The 25,412-nt window shown below is 47.1% G+C and overlaps 1 protein-coding gene across 1 annotated transcript; it reads left to right on the forward strand.

Annotated features, from left to right (window-relative positions):
* The first annotated feature begins 309 nt into the window (after positions 1 to 309).
* VSTM5 (V-set and transmembrane domain containing 5) lies at positions 310 to 25,412 on the forward strand. Its single transcript, XM_084895427.1, has 4 exons — positions 310 to 532; positions 21,725 to 22,054; positions 22,157 to 22,297; positions 22,451 to 25,412. Exons 1-4 carry the CDS (start codon positions 442 to 444, stop codon positions 22,492 to 22,494), a joined length of 606 nt encoding a protein of 201 aa, XP_084751553.1. The 5' UTR covers positions 310 to 441; the 3' UTR covers positions 22,495 to 25,412.

Consider the following 25,412-nt stretch of genomic DNA (forward strand, 5'->3'; position numbering starts at 1 on the left):
AAAAGCCTTCTCCTTTCCCGCGGAGCCATTATATGCTCCCTCTTGGTGCCCAGGCCACAGCTAGTCCTTTCCCTTCTTCCCACCGCCCCGCATCCAGCTGAATCTTGAATCGATACCAGTCCACTGGGTGTGAACGGAAGGAGACTGCTCCTTGTGCGCCAGTATTTACTTCTAAGTGTGTGCATATTTTCTCTCTCTCTCCCTTCTTCCCTCCCCCTTCCTCCCCTCCCATTCTCTCTCCGTCCCTCTCCCTGTCCTCTCTCTTTCCAAATCCTAGGGAACTGGTTCAACCAGAGCACAATCAGCTAGCTCACCGGCGTCTGGCCCCGAGGACTGGCAGGCGCAGGAGGCGCGGAGGGAGGCGGCCGGGCGGGCAGGGGCGGCGGCGCTCAGCCGGCCGCGCGGGGAAGCCCGTGCCCGGCGCGTCCCCCGGGCTCGCCCATGAGGCCCCTACGGAGCCGGAGCAGGAAGCACCGCGGCATCTCCCTGGGACTCCTCGCCCTCCGCCTGGCCGCAGCCTGCTGTCTGCAGAGTAAGCTCGGGGCGGGGCGAGGGAGGGAGGGTTGGGTGTCTGGGCTGCCCGGCCGCCGGCCCTCTGCACCCCGGCAGGCCCTTTCCCTTTCCTGGGGGCTGGGGCGCGGCCTGGGGCTGGCGCCCACCGGGGCCGGAGGGACCCGGGCAGCGCGGAGTCCCCCGGGCAGCCCCTGGGACAATGCTGGGGAGTTATAGCCGCGTTATCGGAGCCGGAAGCCGTCCGGCTTCATTTCTTTTTCCTGGAATAACCAGCCCGCCCCCTGCGCTGCCACCGGAGACCTCAAGGGCGCACGGGCCCCGCCCCTGCTGCTGGGACTCCTCCTCCCCACCCCCACCCCCCTCGTGCAAAGGGGTGCTGGGGGCTCGGGTTGGGTGCTGGGCCTGAATGCAGGTGGTCTAGCCTCTCAGCTGCGAGCGGAGTGTAGGCACTGGACGACCCGTCCGTCCCCGTCCCGTCCGTGTCTCTTCCCCCCCCCCCTCCGCCCCCTCCATGAATCTGATTGAAGGCAATGCACAACCCCACCAACTCGCCCAGGCACAAACTGCAGAATGAAAAGGCAGCCTGACTCTCTGGTTTAATCATTAGCGTTATTATCGTTTCAATTTTACAGATTAGTCAGCTGAGGTGTAAAGAGTGACCGGGGCAGGGCCACTGGAGCGCGGGGAGAAGCAGGAAGGTAGAGCCAGCACTTGTGAAGCCCCGAGGCATTCGCCATCCCTCAGACTTGACAAGCCTTCTGGCATTTAGTCCCCTGGGCACCTTAAGAGATAAGTGCTGCAGCTCTGATCCCTGTTTCACCAGTGAGGACACCAGGGCACAGAGAGGTGGCTGTTACTTGCACAAAGTCCCCATCTAGCCGGGGGTACCGCCAGGATTCAAAACTGGGCAATTGAGCACTTTCTAGACCAGTGTTTCCCAAACTTTTGACATATGTGTACCCCTTCTATAATTTTCGTAACGCTAAGTACCCCTCGTACTCATGAGAACGTAGAATTAGGCGCAGCTAAGCACGGTGCAGTGCATATCCCCACCAAACTCCAGTGCAACGCGTACCCCCACCAAACTCTTCCCGTACCCCTGGGGGTACGCATACCACATTTTGGGAAACACTGTAAGACCTTCATGCCTCTCTGGCTAGTGATCAGCTTTAGAAGCTGCAGAACTCAGAAGCCCAGGGGAAAAAAACAGGCATAAGACGTGTGCACCTAGCTGTCTGTGGGGCAAGAAAGCACTGCTGGGAGTCCGTCGGGTGGAGTTGCAGGACCTTTTCCATTGTTTTTCAACCCTCCACCACATATTAATACTTCCAGCCGCCGTTCTCAGGCCACATCTGTACAGCTCTCCCTGACTGCCAAGGGCCTGCCATTCACCACCATGTAGAATTCATTTATTCACTCACTCATTCAGAGCACTGCCCACCTGCAAAACGCAGGCCACGGTGGGTACTGGAGGTAGCATGGATCACAGTCTTGTCCACAGGCAAGGAATCAGGAAAGCCAGCTTGGGATGGCGAGCCCTAGGAGACTCAAAATCAGACTAGGAGAGCCCCCTTCCCCCAAAGGGAGCTACTCCTGCTGAGACATGACACAGATGTACAGGGGCACCAGAGAAGACAGGGTGTCCTAGACAAAGGAAGCACGTGGGAAACCTGGAGGACAGGTACAAGTTTTGCAAATCTCCACTCAGTATCTGGCTCCGGAACAGCTACTCCGGAACGCAAGAAGCAAGCTGACAAGGACCCAGGCCATTCTCTAAACTTCCCTGTGTTAGTCTCTGATCACCTGCTTCTAAATGAGAGGGAGCACCAGACACTCACAGCCCTGACGGCTAACTTACCATGCTGAGAGGTGAGAAAGGAAATGAACAGCTACTCCGGAACAACAGTGCAGGCGGCAGGCACTTTCCGGCTCTGGGTCCCTGGCATGTACCAAGTGCCAGTCAGGCTTCCGACCTTAAAAGTCACTGAGTAGGTGTACACGTGCCTGACAGAGGCCAGTGCTTCGGGGCCAGCCTTGGTGATGCAGCGGGCTCCCTCTCACCAGCTCCCTGCATTTTCTGCCTTTTCAGCCTCTGTCAAACACTGCCACCCAGAAAGTGTGATGTTCGTCACTTACACTGAAGTTCTGTTAAAGCACACCCCACAAACACGAACTCACAGACAGCCCTGCCTCTGAAGCATTTTCCCTATACATGGACTGCTATGGACTGCATGTTGGTGCCCCCCTGAAATTCCTTTGTTGAAGTCCTAACCCCCCAGGATGTGCTGGATTTGGAGGTGGGGCCTTTGGAAGATAATGAGGTGTAGATGAGATTATGGGGGTGGAACTTCCATGATAGGATTTAGTGTCCTTATAAAAAAAAAAGAGGAAGATGCTAGCGTCTGCCCCTCCATCATGTGATACATTAGGAACGTGGCTGTCTGCAAGTAGAAAGAGAGCCCTCACCAAGAACTGAGTCTGTGGGTACATTAACCTTGGACTTCCCAGCCTCCAGAACTGTGAGAAATAGATGTCTGTTGTTTAAGCACCCCCTTCTTTGGTATTTTGTTATAGCAGCCTGAGCTGACTATGACTGATTTAAAAGCTTGTCCACTCAGAAAGCTGGCAGGCCTCCTGCAGCAGGCCAAGCTGAGTGCCTTTCTAGGATCCTTGTTCATTTCCTTTCTCACCTCTCAGCATGGTAAGTTAGCCGTCAGGGCTGTGAGTGTCTGGTGCTCCCTCTCATTTAGAAGCAGGTGATCAGAGACGAAAGCAGGGAAGTTTAGTGAATGGCCTGGGTCCTTGTCAGCTTGCTTCTTGTGTTCCAACCCCAGCTTCTGAGAAGCAGCCTGCTACCCCAACATCCACACATACTCATCCACATGCGTGAATACACATATGAGTGTCCTTTAGCATCCCCACTTTACCAGGGGGAGCTGGCCTCACTGAGTGGCTCCCAGCCCGGTGCCCAAGACAGCAGAGGAACAGAGAGGGGGCTCAGTCTGGGTCTGGGGAGGAAGGGAACAGCTGGGAGCTATCAGTTCTGAATGGAGAGAGGCTGAGTCTTGAAGGATGACTAAGTGTATTCAGCAGGACTGGGTGGAGAAGCACATGCTAGACATACTGCAAGTGCTCAAAAAGGAAAGAAAGAAAAAAAAAGGTGCACTATTTATCTTGCGGCCTGGCTGAGCCTGGACATAATAAACAAAATAAGGGGAAGCGGGTGATGCCTTAGCAGGCGTTACCTGGGATTTCACTGGTACCCCACGGACACTGCACTTCCTGTAGTCCAGTGCTCTCAGGCCCTGGACTGCCCATATATGGCTTTTTCCCGGAAAATGGGCTTGGGCCAGGGAATTATTTACTTATCCAGCCAAAATGGGAGTAGGAGAGAGGCAGGATTGGCAGGTTCAAAGTTGGAGAATGATTTTTTCCCATAACTGGTTTGCTGGGCTGGGAAGGCACCCGTCAGCCCTGTGGGCAAAGGGGAATCGACACACTGGACTGTAGAGCGCGCACAGCACATTCCTTGCTAAGGTGGGGTCCCGGAAGCACATTGGTCTTCCCCCTGCTGGGGTTTATCTCAGGGGCGGGGGCAGCTCAGCTGCTCTGGGGCTTCCTGAGGAACCTCAGCCGGCAGAAGGGGAAGGGCCTGGGGAACTGTTCCCAGTGCTGGTGGTAAGCCCTGTATATCAGGACACCTCCCTTCCCTTAGTACACAGGACAAAAAGGGTGGGCTGGCTCAGTGCTTCTCAGCCAAGGCTGCATGTTAGACCCACCTGGGAGGGAGGTAACACCTACAGATCCCATGATCTATCAAGACAGTTAAATCGCTGGGTAGGACCCAGCACTCCTTTGTTTCGCATTTAATGTGTGGCCACAGGCACAGAGCTCTCGGACTGGGCCATTTCTGCGATCCTCTTTTAGGCTCATCGTATGGAAACAGCTTGTTTCTCCCCCTTATGTTCTCAGGCCGCCATCACCGTGTGCAGTAGAGTCTCACCTGTGTCTTATTTGTGGTTTTACCCTGACAAACCCATAGATCAGGGATGGGGAACGCTTTTTCTACCAAGGGCCATTTGGAGATTTATAACATCGTTCGAGGGCCATGCAAAATTATCTACTTAAAAATTAGCCTGCTGTATTTGCTCAAATATTTCATTAATTCACCCCTAATGCCTTGGCAAGGCCAAACCAAATGATTTTGTGGGCCTTGTACTGCCTGTGGGCCAGACATTTTCTACCCCTACTATAGATACTTCCCCACCAGGATCAGGACAGGAGACAAGATTGCTTTGCGTTGAAGTTTTGTTTGGTTCGATAAATAGTTCCTGAGCATCTGCTGTGTGAGACACACCAAGCCAGGAGCCAGCGATACTCAGCATGGTCCCTGCAGTGGGGGTCACATGGCATAGAGCAGTGTTTCCCAAACAATTCCACCAGGTGATTCTCATCATGAGAGAAGATTGGGAAATATTGGCATGGAGGGAGGTCAGATGCCCTGGGAGCACTGCGGAAGGCAGTAAGCTCAGTTTGGAGTTGGGAAGAAGCTTCTTGAAGAAGAAGTCTTGAAGGCAAAGTAGGGGGTGGCCAGGTGAGCAGGGAAAGAGAGAGTTCTTTCTTTCCCTGCAGGAAATAATGAGCACCTAGTGTGGCCATCTTCCCTCCCTTTGGGCCAGTAGCAGGGTGACAATTCTCTAGTAATACCAGGTTTTTCAACTTATGCCAATTTCTTCCTATCCAATCTAATAAGTCATCTAACAGTTAAAGGAATGTGGCTTGGGAAGGTCTTGGATCCTAGGTGGAAGGTGTGGGAATAGTTGCTCTGATAGATCCTTGAACTTGCAGACTAACTTATAAATGTACCCGCCAAACAAAGTGGTTTTGGGGTACGCTTTTTAGGAACCTGATGCGGGGAGCAGCCTTGCCAAAGAATCAGGAGGGAGAAGTGGGTCCCTCAGCACCAGGCCGGGGCCAGGGGACCCTACGTGAGGCTCCATGGACTGTTTGCCCTCGTGTACGAATGTATCATCCCTGCCCCAGGCTCACTGCGGGGCAGGGTCACATCTTTTAGGAGCCACGCCCAGAAGCAGAACACCAGAGGTGCTCTTCCTCCCACCATTAACCAAACCTTCTGCATACGTGGGGTGGAATTCCAGTGATCTTGAAGCAGAATTATTTCTGCATGTCAGGTAGACTATAATTCAACCTGACAGCCAAGTTTGAGTGAGCTGTCATGTCACACACAGCTGGAGGCCGGTTAGTCAGATCTAGGGGCATGATGCCTGCTTGCCTGCTCCTTCCAGCAGGGGCCTGATCTCATTCAGAACCAGTGAATTAGAAACCGAGGCTAAGGCCCAGCAACTGTGTTTGAACAAGGGCTCCAGGTGATTCTGATGCAGCTAAAGGAGAAACACTGTGTCCCAGCATTCGAGAAGACGGAGGGAGCAAACAAAATTACTTAGCTCACCTCACCTGTCCCTTGGTTCTGAAGGCCCACTCTGCAGGGGCTCTGAGAAAAGATTGAGCTGAGCTGGATGGGCATCACATTAACTAATAATGGACTTCCATGTGGAGCAGGTGACACTGAGTCGGTGCCCCGCAGATGTTAATCCCCTTCGCTTCCATTCCCAAATGCTCACTGAATGGAGCGAGGCTGAATTCAAATCTCATGACCTGGCATTGGGGCTTCTTCTGGGTGAGAAATCGGGGGAGGGAGCGCTTCTGGCCCCTGAAATTGTTCCTGTCTTTCACCCACATGTTTTTTTGGTTTGTGTTTTTATTATCATTGACAGCACACCACGGTAATCCCTAATTGCAAATGAGAAAAGGGTGGGCCAGAGAGGTCAAGGGATTTGCCCAATCACACCCCTAGGATGTGTGCAGCCAAAATAGAACCTGGGTCTTTTGGCTCCACAGAGCATGCACGTGGCTCTCCCAGGGCTTCCCCGGGCAGCATCTTGCCCTCCTCTGCCACCCTTTGCTCCCACAGGCCGGTAGGCCTGCTTTCCTGGCACCTAAGGAGAAGGGTGGAGCAGACTTCTCACAACGCCTGCTAAGTGTCCACTCTACCATCAGAGAGGAGCTGGGAAGAACACCAGGTGAGTACGGGGGCCCAGAAGCCACAGGATGTTTCAAGCAGGTGACATTGGTCAGCAGTGTCCCAGGAAGTGAAGGTCATCTACTGAGAACAAGGAGGAATTTGTAGGTCCAAAGAAATGGGAGGGGTCTTGGCTTAGTAATTGTGGAGACAAATACGAGTAAATTTATGTGAAAAAAACATAGTAAGATTGGGAGTATTGAATTTTGGTGATCTGAAGGTGCACTGGAGCCAAAACCGGTTTGCCTCATTTGATAGAGTGTTGGTCCGAGGACTGAAAGGTCCCAGGTTTGATTCCGGTCAAGGGCATGTACATTGGTTGTGAGCACATCCCTGGTAGGGGGTGTGCAGGAGGCAACTGGTCCATATTTCTCTCTCATTGACTTTTCTAGCTTTCTATTCCTCTCCCTTCTTCTCTGTGAAAAATCAATATATATATATATATATATATATATATATATATATATATATATATATATATTTTTTTTTTTTTTTTTTTTTTTTTTTTTTTTAAAGGAGTGATTGAAGGTGCACTGGAAACAGTGGGCTTTGTTGTTCTGGAGAGTGTCTGCCATGGGACATGCTTCTGCAGCGTTGACTGCTCAGGTTGGGCAGAGAGAAAAAAGAGAGTGGTCGATCCAGGGCTGGGAATTTACCTGCTAAATCTGATGAAAAATCAGAGGTCAATGGAGATTAAAGAATTGATGGAACCAAGGCTGGATAGGGAGGGAGGGGTGAGGATTGGGAAAAGCAAAGGAATCTTCCGGTAGAAGGCTGGAGGAGGCCAGAGGGGGGAGGTTGAACAGTTAACAGGGAAGAGAGAAGGTTGTGGTCAGAGCAGGCTGCTTTACTGGAGGCCAAGATAGGTGGAGCGAGAATGTTCTTGTAGAAGAGGGTGCTGGATGGATTGTCCATGGGAATGCTGGAACTGGGGGGCAGAGTGCTCACATTGTTGAGAAGGGGAGAAAGTGGAATACCCTCGAAGGAACAGGATCTATATAAATACCTTTTTTTCCAAAAGGGTGCAGGAGTGAAAGTCTAAACCGGTGTTATCCAATAGCAATATAGTGCGAGCCACACCTGCAAGCCACTTATGTAATTTTAAATTTTCTAGTGGCCACATTAACTTCATCTGTTTCTTTTCACGTTCTCATTTTAACAATGTATTTTGTTTAACCCTATATATACCCCAAAATTACCATTTCAATGTATAATCAATGTAAAGATTATTAATGAGCTAGTTTACATCCTAAGTACTAAGCTTTCAAGATAGGACGTGTATTTTACACTTGGAGCACATTCAGTTTGGACTAGGCAATTTCACGTGCTCAACAGCTATGCGTGCCTAGCAGCTACTGTATTGGAAAGCCCGGGTCTAGACTCTTGCTTCTCTTACCCCATATATCTCCCAAGTCTTTACCACCATGGAGCAATGTGCGCTTTGGGGAAACAAAATAAGTGAAAAACTTCACCTCTATAATCTTACTGGAGGCAACTGTGGAGCAGGGAAAAGAGAGTTGAGTTCCAGTTTCAGTTTTGATTTTCTACTGGGCAAGGACTTAGGCACTTTCATTATGCCTCTGAGTCTCAGTTTCCGCGCTTGCCCTATGCATCTCTTCCATTGGGCTGCTCCTGAGCTGTTTTCTTTATAATAAACTGGAAATAGTTTTCTCAGTGAACCAATAAGCAAGTCCCTGTGAAGCAAAAAGCATTATTTCTTAACCCAAGTCTCCTGCCTGCTTCACAGGTCAAGGTATGTTTGGAAAGTGCTTTATGGCGTAAATGCGAATCACAATATTTTCAAACAAGAAGAAGCCGGGACTCAGACCCAATGTTGGCATGCATTTATTGTTAGGATTGTGCTGTTTTTTTTTTTTTAAGTCAGTCACAAACTTCCTAAAATATTCCAAATGTTCAAAAGGGTCTAGAGAAAATACAAGGCTTCCCTCCACCCCAGGCACCCAGTCTCCTCCCCAAAGACAGCCACAGCTCCTGGTTCTTAGTGTGTGCAGAGAGGCATTCTGTGTGTTTCCACGGATAAGTGTGTGTGTGTATATACATTCATTACTTTACTCAAAAGGAAATAGTCTGCCCTGTGCCTTTTTATTATTTTTGAGGCTATCTAATACCAATGCATATAGGCCTGCCTCATTTTTTAATGTCTCTGTAATATGAACTAAAGTATGAACGTCGATAATTCAAAGTACAAATATTGATCATTTATTTAACTGGTTATGAGCAATTATAAGAAGTAGATAGGCTCTAGCTGGTTTGGCTCAGTGGCTAGAGAGTTGGCCTGCGACTGAAGGGTCCCGGGTTCGATTCTAGTCAAGGGCACATGCCTATGTTGATCCCCAGTAGGGGCGTGCAGAAGGCAGCTGAGCAATGATGTCTTTTTCATCATTGATGTTTCTCTCTTTCCCTCCCTCTCCCTTCCTTTTTGAATTCAATAAAAATAAATTAAAATTTTTTTAAAAAAAGAAGAAGTAGATGGTCCCTGCTCCTAGTTCTTGAGACAGAGCACTGGAAACCCTAGAATTTCCCGAGTGACAGGAACATCTTCGGTTATAATATTTGGTGTGAGTGCCCAGTTCCCGACACAAAGCTTTTAAAAACCCTTGGAATCACCAGCAGTGATAAGAATGGGTTTTGGTTTGTTAATGAGGAGACATTGGAAGTTGAGGGCTGGCTGGCAGAGGAACTGACCATGGGTAGAAACTTTCAGCCTTCCACCCCCCTCGACCTGCAGAGCCCCCCCAAAATGAGAGGGACTGGGACTTGAGTTAGTCACCATGGCCAGTGATGTTATTCAATCATGCCTCTGTAATGGAATCTCCCGCTCTCCCCTGCAACCCCTCCACTCTACCTCCCTGCATAATAATAATAATAATAATAATAATAATAATAATAATAAAATAAAAAATTGAAGGGGTTCAGAGAGCTTCTGGATTGGTGAACACATCAAGGTCCTGGGAGGGAAATACACCCAAAGAAGGCATGGAGGCTCCCCCCACTTCCCATGTGCCTTACCCCATCCTATTCCTGAGTTGTATCCTTTATAGGAAATTGGTGATAGTAAGGAAAGTGCTATCCTGAGTTCTGGGAGCTGTTCTAGCAAGTTATCAAACCTGAGGAGTGAGTGATGGGAATCCCTAATGTGTAGCCGGTTGGTCAGAAGTAGGAGAGACCAGGACTTGTGATTGGCGTCTGAAGTAGGGGGCAGTCTTGTGAGACAGAGCCCTTACCCTGTGGGGTCTGTGCTGTCTCCAAGTAGCGAGAGTCCAACAGTTTTCCTTCACCGGTGAACACATGGATTGCCCCAGCCTTTTACTATAATTGACTACCATGCTTCAGTGACAACACTCACTTATATCTCTGCATCTATATGCCTTTATTACTACTAGTAGTATAAGTTCCTTTAAGTGGAATTTTGGGTCAAGAGGTGAGTGCTATTTAAATAATTCTCTAGATTTCATCATATTGCCCTCTCAGCAGGTCACACCCATTTACAATCCCCACAGTCCTGTGTGAGTATAACTTCTGCACACAACTGACCACACAGTGTTATCAACCTGCTTCCTCTTTACCAGTCTGATAGCAAGTCATTCAACTTCCCCGGCCTGGTTTCACTGAGCTGTGATAATAGTGTGTGACATCCAGTACCTAGCAGGCGCTACCAATGGAAATGGTGGCTATTGCTATTTTGGAGTGATTTTTCTGGTTGGGCTACAAATATAGGAACCTGATTAGGGGAGCAGCTTGCCAGCCTCTATCTACAATTGTCTCTGTCCATGTTGTTTGGGTTTGACTTTCCAAGGCCGTTAAACAGAAAGATCATGGGGAAGCTCCCTTGGAGATGAGCTGAACTTTGGTCTCTGAGTAATCAGGCTGGTGGGTGTGGGGAATTAGATACCTGAGCTAATTGGAGGGATAGGTACCCTGTGAAATATGTGCGAGTGTCGGTCATCGGCACTATTCATGGCATTTAAACCCAAGGGCCATTATTTGGGGTTGCTGTGAGGCCTCCTACACAGCCGATTTTCCAGAATTCCAAGCTCATTTGTTTTAAGAACTGCAGGAATGAGGCAGGGACAGGGATATTTTAGTTTTGTAAAACTGTGCCGATTCCACTCCTAGTTATTTAGCTCTCTGCAGACTTGAGGCTGGGAAAGGGGTCTTGCCAGCACCTCCCTCAGCCAGAACCATTACTCCTTCAGCTCAAAATAGATCCTCCCTTCCTGACCTCTCCAAATAGGCAGCAGTTTGACAGGCAGGACATACATATATTCATTCATTCATTCATTCATTTCTTCATACAGTTATCCAGCATTTGGTCCTGTCAAAAATGTCCACATTTAGAAAATGCCCCTGGGTTCCAAGGACCCATAATGTTTATTTCTATGTTTGGTTTGTATGATTTTTAAAGAAAAATACCATTATGTTTTATTGCTCCAATAATTCTGTTGTGGCTATATTGCCAGTCATAACCCTTCTCACCTCGGTAGCCTAACTGGTCCTGGTACATGGGATTAGATATATGGGTCAGGGTTCAAATCTTGCAGAAGGGCAGGATTTATATTATTTTTTAAAAAAATATATTTTATTGAGTTTTCACAGAGAGGAAGAGAGAAGGATAGAGAGTTAGAAACATCGATGAAAGAGAAACATCAATCAGCTGCCTCCTGCACATTCCCCACTGGGGATGTGCCCACAACCAAGGTACATGCCCCTGACCAGAATCGAACCCCGGACCTTTCAGTCTGCAGGCCGACGCTCTATCCACTGAGCCAAACCGGTTCCAGCAGATTTATATTAATGTTAACTACAGACCAACTGTCTCTCCTGGACCTTTTGGTACAGGATCAAATAGCAAGCAGCTTTTGGTGTGGACCAGGTGTCTCTGGACATTTTGCACGGGGCCAAATGTCCCACAAGGATTATAAGTATATTGTGACCACCTACAAAGTGCTAGGCCTTGTGCTAGGCACTGGGTTTCTGAGCTGGATTGGAAATGAGTTCCCCAAGCAAAATCTCACGGCCTACCGCACAGATGTGCACTTCCTGCTGCTCCCTCTCTGCTCCCCAGGTCAGGCTCAGGAACGGCCACACCCGGCTGTTCCCAATGGTTTGGGCTCCAGCCAGGGGTTCTCCGGAAGGTGCACAGGACAAACACACATGGTGCAGTGTGGGTGATGTGTGTGTAAATGATAACGAATTCTGCTGCCAGATTGCCCCTCTGGGAGCCATGTTCGATCCTACATTCCTCTATTCAAACATCACTCTGTGTTCTCCCTGCCCGAGGGAGAACTGGAAGGATCCCAAACCTGTCAGTTCCTCCCACTACAGCCAACCTGCACTTCTTAGTCAGCAGGCCCCAAACCTGAGGACCTGCCGTGGCTCCCTGGGGTGGGTATACTTTTCTCGCTGCTGGGATTGTGCTTCCTCCCTTTCCCATGCTTTTATTTATTTTTTAAAAAATTTCTTTATTGATCAAGGTATCACATATTTGTACTCATCCCCCCATTCCCATCCAAAACACCCCCCACACACACACACACACACACACTCCCACCCCTCTGTTGTCCGTGACCACTGGTTAGGCTTATGTTCATGAATACAAGTCCTTTGGTTGATCTCTTCCCTCTTACCCCCACCCTTTTCTACCTTCCCTCTGAGGTTTGACAGTCTGATTGATGTTTCTCTGTCTTCAGGTCTGTTTTGTTCATCAGTTTATGTTGTTCATTATTTCCCCTAGATGAGTGAGATCATGTGATACTAGAAATACACTTACAAGAACCGAAAATGAGATAAGCAATAATGGTTATGCTGAGAGGCAAATGAATCAGTGTGTAGTGAGTTTCTTTTCCATGCTTTTAACATCTTATTCTTCCAGCCTCTGCTTAGATGAGTGTCTTGCCTCTTCCCAAACTCCTGCAGACTGGAATTGTCCTCAGTAAAATGGGGATGATAATAATACTCAGAATAACTTGGGAGCAGGCTGTGGAGGAAATGTGGGAGGTCCCCACTAAGATGGGCTGGCAGTGGGAGTGCTGACCCATGGGAGGTGTGTTCAGAGCCAGAGTTAAGGGAGGAATGGCTTTTGTCCACCCTCAGCTTACCCAGAGCCCACTGTCCTACAGCCACCATGCTGAGAGCGTTGGGTGCCTTAGAAATCAGCTGCTGTACACCTTGGAGTTCACTCTTGGCTCTTGGACATTCCTTTGAGTCTCAATTGTTCTGGTTTGACCACGACTCTCCTGATTTTAGCACTGACACTCTTCACCTTCTAGGAAACCCCTCAGCCCCAAGCAAACCAGAAAGGTTGGTCACACTGGCCAGCAACACAGAACTATTGTGAGAAGGGCGAGTGGTGGGGCTGCAGATCCTGGGTCAGCACTCAGTGCTCATCCTTGCTGGGCCTTCCACGTGTCCCTCATCCTCACAGCCTTCCTCCCGGTTTTTCCTCGTTCTAAGTGGAAGACCCTGAGGCTCTGGGAAGTGAAGGCGCTTTCTACGGGTCTCACAGAAGGAGACACCATGGCTGAACCTCTGTGGGTCCCGCCCGCCTCAGGTGTCTCCACCACACCTCACTGCCAACGGAAATAACGCTTTTGTAGGGTGATTCATCACTCCACTACCCACTCCTGAGCCCTAGCTTTCTGACTCCTGGCTTAACTGCTCCCAGGCTCGATAAGGATGAAGACAGCATCAAAGAGATACTTATTTCCTGGTTCTCAGCTATATCTGATAATCTCAGGGCTGGGTAAATAAATGGCCTTCCAGATAAGGGTGAAAAATGTCCTGATTAGGTGTCTCCTCCACGACTCCTTAAACTCAGAGGCCACGTGGGCAATGTACCTGTCACCATTAGCTGATACTCTTGTCCACCGGAACTGTGTTCTGAACAGTATGGACCTTTGATGTGATCAGGAAATAAATCCTCTTTTTTTAAATTTCTTTATTGATTAAGGAATCACATATTTGTCCTCATCACCCCCATTCCTATCCCCCATGAAATATATCCTTTTTAAATAATACATTTTTATTTATTTGTAATATTTATTTATTAAATTGGGGTGACACTGGTCAACATGTACCTATAGGTTTCAGGTGTGGGTTTCTGGGTTACCAGATTTGGATCTTGCACCAAAGTGTGCCCACCACCCAAAGTCAGATCTGCTCCTGTCACCTTACATTAGGACCCCTTCGTCCCCCAACCCCTTCCCTCTGGCAGCAGTCACCACACCACTGTCTGTGTTCACAGATTTCTGTTTTATATCCCACATATGTGTGAAATCATGTAGTTGTTAGTTTTTCCTGGCTGACATCTTTTGCTCAGCATCATGTTCTCAAGGTCCATCCATGTTGTTGCAAATGGTGCTACTTCATCCTTTCTTATGGCTGAGTAGGCCTCCATTGTGTGTATATACCACATCTTGATCCAGTCCTCTATTGTGGGACACTTAGGTTGTTTCCATGTCTTGGCTGTGAATAATGCTGCAGTGAACATGGAGGTGCATATATCTTTGTGAATACATGATTTTGAGTTTTTGGGGTAGATACCCAGGAGAAGGATTGCTGGGTCAAATAATATGTTTTTAAAAGCAACAAAGCTCTACCTCTGTAATTTATTTGTAAGAAAAGAAATAAGGAACCATTTTGAGTATAAGTTCTCACCATGTCAATAGATTCTTGGAAACTGAGACTTTAAAACAAAACAATGTTATGACCAAACCCATTGAACCCTAGGCTTGAGAGCCGAGGTTTGCCGCTCTGTTGACTAATGAGCTTGCTGACCACTGCCCTAGGCTAATTGATACAAATAAGAGTTAGGTTCCTTCGGTATATTTCTGGCAAAAACATCCCAAAACTTCTAAATAATGAGAAGTAAGGTAAAGTTTTACACTGATCTTTTCTTTAAACTTTGCCAATGAGATTGTTTGTTCTAACCCGGAGAACTTAAAAAATATTTTTTAAATCTTCATTGTCGAAAAAATTATTGATGTCCCTTTTGTCCTCCCTCCCCACATTGAACTCTTCTAGCCAGACCCTCCACCTTCCACCCCAGGCCTTCACCACCCTATTGTCCGTGTCCATGGGTTATATATATTTGCAAACAAGGTCTTTGGTTGATCTCCTCCCACCCTTCCACCCTTCTCCACCTTCCCTCTGAGGATGGACAGTCTGTTCCATGCTTCTATATCTCTGGATCTATTTTGTTCATCAGTTTATTTTCTTCATTAGATTCCACATATGAGTGAGATCCTGTGATACTTATCTTTCTCTGACTGGCTTATTTCACTGAGCATAACACATTAATTTTTTTAATTTATTCAATGAGTAACTATGAAAAGTTAAAGATTATATAAATGTATAAATCTATAAAAACAAAATTAAATTTTGTTGTCATCCAATCTCTAAGGAGAAATTCCTGTTAACAGTTTAGCATATATTACTGCAATATTTTTCTACATATTAGCAAATATTTACACAAATATAAATAAGATCATATTATGCTGTTTTATAAAGTTATGTTTTAATATGCTTTAATTTATTTATTTATTTTTTTTTTGAGAGAGAGAGGGGAAGGGAGAGGGAGAGAAACATTGATTGGCTGCCTCCTGCAAACCCCCTATTGGGGATCTAGTTTACAATCTGGCCATGTGCCCTACCGGGAATTGAACTGGCGACCTCTTGGTGCATGGAATGACACTCAACCAACTGAGTCACACTGCCTGGGCTATAAATTTATTTTGTAACTTGGGAACATATCATAGACATCTTTCCTTGTTCTTACAAAGCGTCTCCTGCCCGTGGCTGCCTGGCATCCACCGTATAAGTAGAACCTGATTTATTGAACCAACCTCCTTGAGTAGAACGTTTGAGCCAGCTCTGAATGTTGGTCTAGTCACTGAGTTTCTCTGGACTTGTTCTGGAACAGTTTTAGTATGAGGTGCACAGGTGGTTACTCATTAATTCAACTTTTAAACAGTTGACAAGCAGTTTGCCTTTAACTCTTAGAACTTGTTAGTTTTCCATCTTTGCTATGGATCATTTATTTCTAATTATGTGTGGTAGATTGACAGGAGGAGAAACTTGTTATACCTAAAACCTGTTTAAATACCTGGTTAGTTTGTCTGATTAGAAGGAGGTTTTTCTGATCAAGAGAAAAGACAGAAGCCAAAGTGAACTAGTTGGTCAGTTTACAGCTGTATCAGTGTTAACTTAAAAATAAAAGGCCAAGAGTGAAAAGCAACAGTGCTTATTTGAGATTTAAAAAAAAAAAAAAAAAAAAAAAAAGAGGAGCTATTCAGGATGCACTAATTCAGGCAGAAATCTAAATATTGTTCTGAGCCGAAACCGGTTTGGCTCAATGGATAGAGAGTCGGCCTGCGGACTGAAGGGTCCCGAGCTCGATTCCGGTCAAGGGCATGTACCTTGGTTGCAGGCACATCCCCATTAGGGGGTGTGCAAGAGGCAGCTGATCGATGATTCTCTCTCATCGATGTTTCTGGCTCTCCATCCCTCTCTCTTCCTCTCTGTAAAAAATCAATAAAATATATATTTAAAAAAATGTAGTGTAGAAAAAAGAAATAAAATTTAAAAAATTTTAAATAGTGTTCTGATTAGAAGACAAAGGAAAGGGGTATGAGAAAGGGAAGGGGCACAATTATATCAATAGAAAGAAGGCATTTCTTTTTCTTTCTTTTTTAAATATATTTTATTGATGTTCCACAGAGAGAAAGGGAGAGGGATAGAGAGTTAGAAACACCAATGAGAGCGAATCACCGATCAGCTGCCTCTTACACACCCCCTAATGGGGATGTGCCCGCAACCAAGGCACATGCCCTTGACCGGAATCGAACCCGGGCCCTTCAGTCTGCAGGCCGACACTCTATCCACTGAGCCAAACCAGTTTTGGTGAAAGAAGGCATTTCTATTGGTGTAAGAAGGCTAACATAGTGATGTTAATTCTAAAGAATGTTTTTCATTTTCAGTCTGTACTCTTCTGTCCAGTCTGGTAGTCACAATATCTGCCTCTTGTTATCTTTGCAAACTGCTCTTTGGGCACAATGTTGCTTTAGGCCCCCACCAAAGGTTATTTTGCCCTGTTTTAGCCCCCCAAAGGCTTGAGGCCTGAGTTCCTCTGGCATGGCCTCGCAGCTCCATTTTAAAGTGAATGCTTTTGTATTTTATTTTATTTTATTTTATTTTATTTTATTTTTTACAACAACATCTGAGAAATTTGGGCTTGTTTTATTTTTGTTTGTTTTTCAGTTTTCCTGTTTCTTGAGCCAAAGTAATTGAAAGGCTCAAATAATGGTCAGCATGGTTAACCAAGGATGGATATGAAATACACATATGTGATGATGCAGGGTGTCACTCATTCTAAATATGGCTCTCCAGATCTTACAGTAATCACTATTCCAAATGCTCATATTTGTGGTCAGAGAAATCAGAAAATATAGATAGATAAATAAAGATAGTCACCAAGTAGAGTGGGAAAAACACCGGTTTTTGTATCATATACAGAAACTGCATTCAAATCCCACCTTTGCCATTTCCTAGCTATGTAGGCATGTTGCTGACTCACATGTAAAAAATAAAAGAGATAAGGGTTGTAAAGCACATAATCTATGTCTATCTATCTCTCTATATATCCTATATAATAAAGAGGATATGCAAATTGACCCTCACGTCCTCATAAGGTGGCTGCCTATGACCAGGCTGGCAGAGTGGTTAGTGAGGGCTAACCAAACTACTAAATAAGCAGGCTCATGGGGTGACCAAGCCAGCAGGAGGGTTAGTTAGGGGCAATCAGGCTAGAATAGGGGGACAGATGGGAGCAACCAGGCTGGCAGAGGGGCAGTTAGGGGCAACCAGGTTGGCAGAGGGGGGCAGTTAGGGGTAACCAGGCCGACAGAGGGGGGCAGTTGGGGATGACCAGACTGGCGGGGGAACAATAAGGGGTGACCAGGCTGGCAGGGAGAGGATAGTTGGGGGTGATCTGGCCAGCAGCTGGGGGCAGTTAGGGACAATCAGGCTGGCATGCGGAGACAGTGAGCGGCCAGTTAGGGGCAACCAGGCAGGTAGGCAGGTGAGCGATTAGGAGCCAGTGGTCCAGGATTGTAAGAGGGATGTCCCCCCAAGGGGAACTGATTGAAGTGGGTGTAGACTGAACTGAGGGAGACATGCCCCCCCCTTCCCCATGCACGAATTTCGTGATATATATGGCTAATATGCTAAGTGTCTGGCCATCTGACTAGTCACTGTGACACACACTGACCACCAGGGGGCAGGCACTCAACGCAGGAGCTGCTGTGATGCGCACTGGCAAGTACCACGGGCCTGCCATTGACAAACCAACACTCAGATCCCCCCAAGTGGGACACAGGCCCTGCCACCACCCGGAGCGACACCTCACCAAATCACAGCCAACACTCCTGAGACCCCATGGCACAAAATGCAGCTCCCAGCCAAGCCGAGCCTCAAAATGGTGGCTGTGGTGCCAAATAATGATGTCACGTAGCAACACCTGGCTTCCTCTCCCTAGGGACAACTAGCCTCCTTGCAGTTTCTTCAGTCCAGATATAAAGCACAACTTGCTTTATAGCCAGGTGCAAAGATTTCACACTTTAACCAAATATCTGTGAAGCATTTTCCTGAGCCTCATCTCATTTGATCTCACAGAAGTCCTGGAGTAGGTAGATAGGAGACTCGGTAGAATCCTATTACTTTTCATTAGCCAGAAATTGGAGATTTAGAAAGCTTAGAAACTTGACCCGACTGAAAAGAAGTAATAAATGGTGGACCTTGAAAATGACTTCAGTTTTTCTCACTGCACAGAATATAGTCAAACACTGCTGCAGCTAAATATTTTATGCTTTGTTCTCCCTGTGTGATCTACAATAATAAGCTGCTTCATGTTGATATTTACTGCTGTGTTGCTGACAATTACCTGAAAGAGAAGTTGAAGTGCTTCACTGGGCTGGAAAAAGTTTAGCTAAATCCGAAAGCAGGTGTAATTAAGCAAGTTTATTTTATATATGTAAAAAGCTAAGTTGACTCACGCATGCATGATACATATAAAGCTCTCACTGGTGCCAGTCACACACATGTGTTTCAAACTGTCATTGTCAATCGTGAATGTGGTTGATACTTCTATTAGAAAGGGTGAATAGCGATATTAAAATATTTCTTCTAATTTCCTTTCAATGTGCACGAATTTATGCACCAGGCCACTAGTAAGTAAAACATATATAGTTACAGGCATAGAAAACCCTTGACTGTAGTTCTTTCCAATGTTTCTTAGCTTTTAGATGTATCTAACTTTTTATTGATTGATTGATTTTAGAGAGAGAGATAAAGAGAGAGGAGAGAGACAGACAGGCAGACATCAATTTGTTATCCATTTCTTTATGCATTCATTGGTTAATTCTTGTATGTGCCCTGACCCGAGATCAAACCAGCAATCTTGGCATATCAGGATGACACTCTACCCAACTGAGTTACCTGGCCAGGGCCAGATGTGCCTAATTTTTAAACTACCCAAACAGCAACAGTCCTATAAGCAATGGATCATCCTTCTTCTTGCTTCTATAAATATTTGGTCAGTCACTTACCCATTTCCTCAGCAAACATTTATTAGTCAATAACCATGTTAGACATTATGCTGGGTTCAGGAGGGCAACAGAGACGAAGAAAACACATAATTCCTGCCCTCCACGGGCTGTGCTGGAATTTGGCCTCTGTTTTCTTCCTGAGAAAAAGAGAGAAAAAGCAAATGTATTATAGCAAAGTGTTGATAATTGGTGAGTCTAGGAGAAGGTATATAGATATGGATTGTGCTTGTCTTTCAACCTTTCTGTGAGCTTAACATTTTTTAAATAGAGTTGGAGAGAAAATGCATTTCTGTAATTTGATAGCTATAACACTTGAAAGCCATTATTTCAATTTTTCAGCATGGAATTTATCAGATTATCAGTCACCTAGCCAGGTCTGAGGAGAGCAGCACCAATGTGATATGCTGGGGATGGGAGAGGACAATGAGAAAGGCTTGGAAAAGTAACAGGCGTGGTTACCTAGAGCCACAGCAGGGGCCCCAGGGCAGCTGGGCACCCAAAGAGTGAGAGGGCTAAACAGGAAGTGGAGGTGGAAACCAAGGGATGGCCTTCAAGCTTGAATCGTGCCCTATTCATTCTGTGGTCTCCAGCCAGCCCTGACTTCTCCTCTCAGCATGGGGGCATTTGTCACATTCTGAGGCATCTCCCTCCAACCACTTACCTTTGAGCATACAAGATAAATATGTCAGTTTTGGAGTCGGCAGTCTTTGTGTGACCCTCAGCCTTGCAGAGTGAACTTGGACTAGTCCTGTGGAACCTGAGGATTCTTACATGTAAATCCTTGATAGACTCGCAATAGGTTGTATGAGGCTGAGAGAATGTGTGTAAAGCAGTTAGCATAGGCCTATGCCGGGTACCTACTTCATGCAGTATAACAACATACATACATGTTACCTTAGTCAATGGCACTACTATCAATATATCCATTTCATGCAGAAATCTCTGCTTGATGATTTTTTGGCCTCACCCATCCTCACATCAAAGTCATCAGCATGTCCCCTCATCTTCCATATCCTCTAAATCAGACTCTTCACTCTCTCCAAGGCTACATCTCTCTCTCTCTCTCTCTCTCTCTCTCTCTCTCTCTCTCTCTCTCTCTCCCTCTCTCTCTCTCTCTCTCTTGATTTTAGAGAGGAAGGGAGAGGGAGAGAGAGATAGAAGCATCCACTAAGAAAGAAAATCATGGACCGCTGCCTCCTGCATGCCCCTTACTGGGGATCAAGCCCACAAACTGGGCATGTGCCCTTGACTGGAATCGAACCTGGGACCCTCCAGTCCCCAGGCTGACACTCTATCCACTGAGCCAAACCAAACAGGGCAACATCTCCATCTTTTATCCAGTCCTGTGCATAGCCACCTGACTGCTCTTCCTGCTTCTATTCTGGTCCCTTCTCCCCCAGATGTTTTCCACAGCAAACATTCTTAAGATGAATGGAGAATGTCACCCTTCCAATTAATTCTTCGATGGCCTCCCATCACCCTTGAGTAAAAAACTTCACCTTGACCTTGACCTTGATCTCATGGGTCCTGCCCATCTCTCCAACCTTATCTCGTAAGCTCCGCTCAGGGCTTTCTGTGTTCTAGCATACTGGCCTATGTCTGTCCCTCAAACACAGCAATGCTCACTCTCACCTCATAGCCTTTGTCGTCATTCCCTCTGCCTGAAATGTGCTTCCCCGTGTCTTTATCCGGCTGCCTCCTTTTCTCCCTTAGGTCTCAGTCAAAAGCTCTTTGGTGAGAACCTCCGTGGCCGTTCTGTGTAAGGGTGTGTACCACTCCATCCCCACTGGCCACCATGCCCTGTTTCCCTGTCCTTAAAGCACTTATCATTCTCTCAGATGCTCTCGTTGGTTCATTCAGCCCTTATACGTCTCCCTTACAGGATGAAAGCGCCAGGGAGCGGTAGACGGTAACCTTGCGTCTTGTTCACTGTCTGTCAGCTCAGGCTGCCAGAACAAAACACACAAACAGGAGGGCTTACACAACAGAAATTTACTTTCTCACAGTTCTGGAAGCTGGAAAGATCAAGGTGCTGGCAGGGTTTGGTTCCTGGTAAGAGCTCTCTTCCTGGCATGTAGACAGCTGCCTTCCTGCCGTGTTTTCAAGTGGTCTTTCCTCCATGTGTGCCCCTGCAGGGAGAGGGTACGAACTCTCTAGTGTCTCCTTTTATAAAGACCTTAATCCTATTGGGTCCGGGCCATACCCGTATGACCTCATTTCACCTTAGTTACTTCCTTTGAGGCCCCAACTCCAAATACAACATATTGCGGGTGAGTGTTTCAATATAGAAATTTGGGGGGAGGGAGGGGGTTAATAAACATTCAGTCTATAACACTCACCATTGTAGCATTAGCACCAGAACTTAAGAGAGAGCTTGGCATGTAATAGGCATTCAATAAATATTTGATAAATCAATCAATGGATTATAGAAGTTCACTCCACTGGAAGTCCATATAAGTTGCCCCACATCTAGCACTCCATCCCGCAGGTCAGGGTGTGTCACTGTACATCCCCCAGCCTGCCATCAATGCCACGGTGCAAGAAGACATCCTGCTCTCTGTGGAGTACTCCTGCCCTGGCATCCCCACCATCGAATGGAAGTACACATCCCCCTGGGGGGTGCAGAAGAAGATCGTGGAGTGGAAGCCGGGGACTCAGGCCAACATCTCCCAAAGCCACAGGGACAGAGTCTGCACCTTTGACAATGGCTCCATCCAGCTGTTCAGTGTGGGCGTGGGGGACTCCGGCTACTACGTCATCACGGTGACCGAGCGCCTGGGGAGCAGCCAGTTTGGCACCATCATGCTGCACGTGTCCGGTAAGATGGCTCCAGGGGCCCTGTGTGTGGGAGGCCGACTTCATGGCATTAAAGAAGACTTATCTTCCCCCTCCTCTTCCTCGTCCCCCATTCCATCCACAGAGCTCCTCTATGAAGACCTCCACTTCGTTGCTGTCTTCCTCGCTTTTCTCGGTGCTGTGGCCGCAGTGTTAATTAGCCTCATGTGGGTTTGTAATAAGTGTGCATATAAATTCCAGAGGAAGAGGAGACACAAGCTCAAAGGTAATTCTCTGGCCTTGTGATAATCAGTTCATGCTTTTATGGCTGGAGGTAGCCCATGTTAGCTTGTTCTCACCAAAACAAACAAACAAACAAACAAAAATAACTCACCTTATGGCTAATTTGCAACTCATTAGCTTGTCTTTTGCTTTGCAGAGAGCACAACGGAGGAGATTGAGCTGCAGGATGTTGAGTGTTAGCCAAGGCTGAGCCCAATGACATTCCTACCTCAAGAGGAAAACTGTTTTCCAGTGGAAGGGCAAGCATACCAATCCATGGTGAGAGCCTCCTGTTGTCCTGCCGCAGCCACCCATTCCTGATGGGCCTGCCGGTGTGGACAGAGTGGACTTGAGGAGTTGAGGACTCTGGATTGGCCCAAGTCAGTTCTTGTATGTGCATGAAAGTCAAGGAGAAGAGTGCTTTGCGTGGCCGCAGCCCAGAGCTGCGCTAACATGTGGGCAAAGGCATGGGGCAGGCACTGGCTGCTTGCTCACTGTGCACTGCTCAGCCCAGGAGAGCCGTTGGAGGCCAGACTACTCGAGGTCAGATGTGCAGCCAGCAGGCTGTCTGTGCTCCTGTCTCCTCTGCTCTGCCCGCCAATCCTCTGCTGTGGGAGCTGCTGTGAGAAAACAGGAGGCTTTTAGACCATCTGCTGCCCAAGACAGAGGTCGGATGAGACCGAGGGGTGCTGCTGTGCTTTAGGGAGTTGTTCAGAGAAGGGCAAGCACCCCCATGGCCTGGAACTTTAGGGGGAAGCATTTCATTTGTTCTTGAGGGACCAGCATTGGGAACAAGGAAATAGAAGAAAATTATCTTTCTTTTCCTGTCTTGGTCCAACATTAATGAATTTTCCCTCCTGTGGCCCCGACTGCGGCCGGTGCGAGGAGCGCAATGTTCACTGTGGGCAGCATGTGGCCTGAAGGGGCCTCCTGCCCGGCTGTGTGAAAGCCGGGCCTGTGAACGGGTGGCACAACAGGAAGTCAGCATGAGGATTCTTCGGCGCTTTGAAAGCAGACAGAACCATACTGAGTCCTGGAAATGGATAAAATGCCCTGGGGTGTTGGGCTCCAGGTGAAATGGGGGACTGGATCTCAGCTGGCTTTGGCCTTATTCTCTCAGGTGTGGGTGAGCATGTTTACCTGTAAGTTTCTCCATCCCAGCTTCCATGGGCAAGCTCTAAAGCAGGTCTGCATTTATTCCCCATTATCTTGTCTCTCTCCAGTATTCTTAGCTACAGACCAAAGGTGCCATCTCAATTATTGGTGGAGGCTGGAGTTATTAGCTGAGTCCCCAGGCTTTAGCTGCAAACTCGCCCATGCAAAGCAGAGTAAGAATATTCCCTTCTGCCCAGCCGGTGCGGTTCAGTTGGGTGAGCATCATCCCATGCACCAAGGGATCACTAGTTCAATGCCCGCTTGGGGCACATGTCCAGGTTGCAGGCTTGATCCCCATCAGGGGGCATGCAGGAGGCAGCCGATCGATGTCGGTGCTCTCTCATTGATGTTTCTATCTCTCTCTCCTCCTCTCCCTTCCTCTTAAGCTAAAGAAAAGAAGAAAGAAAAAAAGAAAGAAAGAAAGAAAGAAAGACAGAAAGAAAGAAAATAATATTCCCTGCCAAAACCAGTTTGGCTCAGTGGATAGAGCATCGGCTTGCGGACTGAAATGTCCCAGGTTCAATTCTGGTCAAGGGCATGTACCTTGGTTGCAGGCACATCCCCAGTAGGGGGTGTGCAAGAGGCAGCTGATCGATGTTTCTCTCTTATCAATGTTTCTAACTATCTGTCCCTCTCTCTTCCTCTCTGTGAAAAATCAATAAAATGTGTTTTTTTAAAAAAAAGAAAATAATATTCCCTTCTCTTACCCCCCACTTCATGTCCTCAACATCCACATCTTTTCTACTTCCCATGTGGCAGAATAAGGAATTGTCTGCACAAGTTAGTATGTCATGTTTCCTTGAGTAATGAACCCAGGGTTGCGAGAAGAAATCTTTAGCAATATTCAGACAGGAGCTACCAGTGATCTAGAGAAGGGCTCCGAAGGCACCACCTGACTCAAAAGGCCAGGGAGTAATTGGTCTGCACAAGTGACTTGTAGCTCTAGCTCTTGACAGAAGTTCCCACCTCAGGCCACCTCTTGCGCGCGCGCACACACACACACACACACACACACACACACACACGTGTGGACGGGCACCCCTGTGCCCTTTCCCCGGGCAGCACAGGAGCCAGGCCTGTGCCAGAACAGGTTCCTTGTACCAGTCTCCAGTGCCCTGGAGAGGCACGGGGTGAAGAACTGGGGAGGACGGGGGTCTAGGACCTGCTTGTGTCTTTCTCCTTTCACACACTGTGCCCATCAGCGGGAAACCGGTTTGGATCTGGTAGCTGCTGAAGTCTGAGTCCTTTTTTACCACCTGCTTTTCAGAACTCTGCCTCTCAGTTCGTCAGAAGCCAGAGGTGGGAATCTTTATAATAAAAGGAGAAATGAGGAAGAATGCCCAGTGAGAGGCCTCAGGGGCAAACCCAGATGTCCATTACATTGACCCCCCAAATATGTCATGAAAGGTTTCCCTTCGGCTTTCCATTTCTTTATTTTGCACTTTTAAAGCTCCCTCCATCCTGAACATTCCTGTGGAAAGTTTTTGATTATAGAGCCTGACATTTTTTTCCATTTTTTAAAAAAAAACAGGAAAATATAACATCAGAGAGGTTAGCCCCTGTAAATGTTAAGCTAAAAGTTATTATGCTTCAAACTGTGAAGGTGTTTCAAAGAAGGAAATAAAACCTGAAAATAAAGTTCTCCTTTGTGTGTGAGACTACTGTTGTGGAGAGAGGCCCCAGGGCCAGGGTCCCATCAGCTGCTGCATAAGCAAAACCCTCAGCTAAGGTCAGGGGTCTGGCACATTTTTATTTATTTGTTTTCGTTTACTTATTTCTGAGAAGAGGCTTAAAAACCTCTTATTATAAAAATTTCAAACATGCACAAAAATGAAAAGTTATAATGACTTCCCATGTACGAATTACCCAGCTTCAATAAAATTATCAACGTGTGGCCAATCTTGTTTCAGCTTTGCCTTCTCCCCAACTATATACCATGTGATTTGAAGCAGGCAGCCTGTCAT

This window comes from Pipistrellus hanaki (genome assembly GCF_964339955.1).
Source record: "Pipistrellus hanaki genome assembly, chromosome: 9".
Taxonomy (NCBI): domain Eukaryota; kingdom Metazoa; phylum Chordata; class Mammalia; order Chiroptera; family Vespertilionidae; genus Pipistrellus; species Pipistrellus hanaki.

What these genes read in the sequence shown, in the direction of transcription:
- VSTM5 (XM_084895427.1), top strand. Translation starts at nt 442, where the DNA reads ATGAGGCCCCTACGGAGCCGGAGCAGGAAGCACCGCGGCATCTCCCTG. An exon ending in CGCAGCCTGCTGTCTGCAGA is followed by an intron (nt 533 to 21,724) that starts GTAAGCTCGGGG and finishes TCCATCCCGCAG; the next exon opens with GTCAGGGTGTGTCACTGTAC. An exon ending in GAGGAGACACAAGCTCAAAG is followed by an intron (nt 22,298 to 22,450) that starts GTAATTCTCTGG and finishes TTTGCTTTGCAG; the next exon opens with AGAGCACAACGGAGGAGATT.